Here is a 3,654-nt window from a genome sequence, read left to right as displayed (position 1 = left end):
ATTCATCTTTTTAGAGAATTTTGATATTTATTTCTAATAAGATTTTTTTTTTTTGTTAAAATAAAAACAGGTAGTCATCTTAGATTAGTGTCTTAAATTTAAATTATGCACATCTAGTATAAATTATAGTTGTTAGATAATGAATGTTATATTGTTATATACTTGAGTTTTTTCTATTGCTATATTGATCATTTTTATTATATTATATTTTTTTTTTAATCCTTTTTTTAATCATATTCCTTTGCTAAACATCAAATTTCAAATTATATATACAATTTTTACTTGATATTATTTAATATAACTTAGATTTTTTCCAAAATTAATCTTATCCTTTTTCAAATCTAAACAATAACATATGTTGCCGTGCGAATGCACGGGCTACTCTACTAGTACATAACTACATATATAATAGTAGGAAAAGATTATGGGGAAAAGCCAAATTGGTGGATAAAAATTTCAATACCATAACCATGAAAATCTAGTGTAGTGCAAGTATAAAGGTCAACTTCAGAGAGATTTAATTATACAGTGCTCTCACCAAGATTACAAATTGCCTATATATATATATCCAGAAAACAAATTTCTAACTAATGATACATAGGAAATAGGAATGAAATAAACAGAACCGACCAGTATAAGGGTCATGATTAATCATTTAATCCTCACTTATTTGTCCACATCCCTTTCAAGAGTATAATAAGTCTATTTTGACCACAAGAGGGAAAGTGGCTTCTTCCCCTTCTGACACTCTGTCACACAATCAAACACTATCTCTTGCAACTGTTTCTCCACATCTTCAATGGGTTGGAAAGCATCTACAAACTGCACCAAGCCAGTGGAAAGAGAAGGAGGAACAAAGGCAAAAACAAGAACAAAAGACATAATAGAAGGATATAAAAAGGCATCAACGTGTTCAAAGAAAGAAACAGATACGGGTCCGGAACAAGTAAAACATCAGTAACAAAATTCGGCAAATTTTGTCTACATAAAACTGGGGAGAGTTGGGATAGACATTATCTTTCATTGCCTAATGTCTATATTTTCTATGTTAAGACATTTTGCCAAATATAGCCTTAATGTCAAACTTAATTTCAGGAGGAAAGGTCATACAAGCAGCCAATTACCTTCCAGGAGACATCATGAATAGCTTTGTAGCTTTCAGCAACTTTCTTCTGAAACTCCAACTTTTCATATCTCTCGCCTCCATACCCTCCTCTTTCTGCGGCTTTCTGATATATGTGGAATGTATGGGGAAATACAAATAAACAAAACAATAATAGTCAGCAACATGAATGAACCAATACTTAATTATGCTAGCCAACAACACCGAAAGAGGTCAGAAAACCACGTGCAGCTCAGGCAGGTTAATATCAAAGCATGAATGTTACAAACGAAATAGCAGTATAGCACAACTCATACTCTATATTAAGAACAGAACACCCTCTTGGAAAATGGTAAAACATGTATAATGTAACTATTGTCCCAACTTCCCACACTCCCTTTACTTCAAAACAATCCCAGCAAGATGGAACAAAGAAAGAGAGCCAAGAAACACATTTCAGAAAAGAAGCATGGATTTTTTTACAGCAGAATAAAAAATCTTTTTTCCCAGCATGAAAGAAAATAAAAACCAATGGAAAATAAGATTTTCTTTTTAACAAAGCAGATATTTAATTGAGGCTTAAAACTAACCCAAAAGGCCAAAACAGAACTTTTCTATTGGCTACACAGAAAGAAGTTTCATATTACCTCTGGCGAAATATCAAGGTAAGCTACCAGATCCGGAGCAAGCAGCCCAACCTCAGAAGCCTGCAAAATGGGTTCATGATTAACTAATAGAGATAGAACCTATTAGTGTAGTCAACAGAAAACACAATACACAATACACAAACTCTTAACTAGAATAGAAGCTCTCATTTTGCGCCCTTGATTTTTTCCCCTCAACAGAAAACAGATTACTTAAGACATTTACCTTACACCACTCAATATCAAGTCCCTTGGCAGAGGAGAAAGCCACACCAGAATACGAATAGCGGTCAACAATGAGGGTTGTTCCAGATTTGAGTTTGGTTTCCATCAGTGACCTACAAAGCCAACACACACATAACTGAATGTAAGATCTGAGTTCAAATGTTTTCAGGCAACTACCTTAACTTGTAAAAATACTTAAAATTTTATAAGCTGCAGATAGTACTAGTCAAAACTATCCATCATAAGTACATAAAAATTTATTTGATTTAAGATTTTTCAAATTAACATTGGAAATTTACTTGTAAACAAAAAACACTACCAAAATTACACAGATAATCCCAATGTCACAAAATCTCCAAGAAACATCAGCTTATAAGTCCAAAGGTCTAGGATATACATCTTGTTACAATATCAGCAAAGTCAAATCATCCATATTAGCATAGTCATGAGAATCACTCAGATGTATTTCTAGCTTCCTTTGGTATGCTTCCCTCAGAGCTAGAAAACTTGCATGTACTTTAACATTGGGTATTATAACATCACAAGCTAAGCCAACAGTTATGCCAACACAATATGGTTTGGATTACAAAAAGCATAAGTTTTTTGGACCCATCAACCTGAGCTTCCTTGTTCCTACTTCAATAAAGGTCCATGGTATGGTCTCCATCTCATTGTTTATACGCCCAATCTTCATTTATCTATGTTAACCACGACAGCATTGAAACCTCCAAACAACCCCTCCACCAAAGCAAAAAAAAAAAAGGTGTAGGAGTTCTAACATACTACCACTAGAATTCAGTCGGATTTGGATCCTCTAAATTTTGGATTTCACTTTAGAGGATAAAGTGTAATCTCTCACCATTTATTTCATAAGTGGGACCAAGAGAAAATATGGGAGAGAAAACATTCAAAGGTGAGAGATGATACTTCACTTTCTCAAGTGAAAATTCAAAATTTAAAGGTTTCAAATTCAGTTCAATCATAGTCAAAGACCTTAAATTTGATTAACATACACAGAAAGCAAATGACTGATAACAATGTAAACATTTATAATCATCTGAAAGGGTGGGGGAGACACAAAACCTCTTCTCCCAACGATTGGCACTAAAGAGGAGATGAATAGTATGATCATCCAATTGTGAAGTGTTAGTAAGATAGGCCGATATCATTTTCCCAACATCAGTGTTTCTGTCAGGAAATCTCCATAACTCAGCAGAGATTCGTTGACCCTCCAAATAATTGACTAGTCTGGTACACTGAGAGGACTTTCCAGAACGATCTAAGCCTTCTAGGACAACCAAGGCACCTCTAGACCCCTTTTTGTTGCCCTCAATGCTACAATTAAGATTATTATCCATTCTTAGCTTCTTAGGAGAACAATTGGAGAAGAACTGAACCCGAAAATTGAATGATTTCTGCAACACTAGTGTTTTGAAACTTCTGTAAAAGAAAAACAAACCCTTAAATATTAGTACAAAAATAAAGGGAAAAAACCAAGAATAGAGAATCTGGTATGAACACAAAAAAAGGGGAAAAAAAAGAAAGAAAGATAAAGAAACGACAAACATTGCAAGCCTTTGCATTCTTCCAAAGAGAAAACTTTTCACCGGTTGAACTAAGAACTATGGATCGGGTACAATTTTCAAAGAGTATAGCTGAAAAGAAGGTTGGAAGAAGGAGAGA

The 3,654-nt window shown here is 33.9% G+C and overlaps 1 protein-coding gene across 4 annotated transcripts in view; it reads right to left on the bottom strand.

The window, feature by feature from the left end:
* LOC107625634 (thymidylate kinase) overlaps positions 426–3,654 on the bottom strand; it is a 5,742-nt gene continuing 2,513 nt past the window's right edge. For 3 of the 4 annotated variants that reach the window (XM_016328321.2, XM_021116112.1, XM_016328322.2), the window contains 5 exons: positions 3,055–3,411; positions 1,973–2,084; positions 1,750–1,809; positions 1,125–1,229; positions 426–822 (listed from right to left, as the gene is read on the bottom strand). In XM_016328321.2, coding sequence (XP_016183807.1) covers positions 703–822; positions 1,125–1,229; positions 1,750–1,809; positions 1,973–2,084; positions 3,055–3,411 — 754 coding nt within the window. In that variant the 3' untranslated portion in view covers positions 426–702. Of the gene's footprint in view, positions 823–1,124; positions 1,230–1,749; positions 1,810–1,972; positions 2,085–3,054; positions 3,412–3,537; positions 3,627–3,654 lie in introns of all 4 variants that reach the window. The other variant, XM_021116113.1, reaches the window with a different exon arrangement.

The sequence above is a fragment of the Arachis ipaensis genome, chromosome B02 (genome assembly GCF_000816755.2).
Source record: "Arachis ipaensis cultivar K30076 chromosome B02, Araip1.1, whole genome shotgun sequence".
Classification (NCBI taxonomy): domain Eukaryota; kingdom Viridiplantae; phylum Streptophyta; class Magnoliopsida; order Fabales; family Fabaceae; genus Arachis; species Arachis ipaensis.
This window is presented reverse-complemented; position numbering and strand designations above follow the sequence as displayed.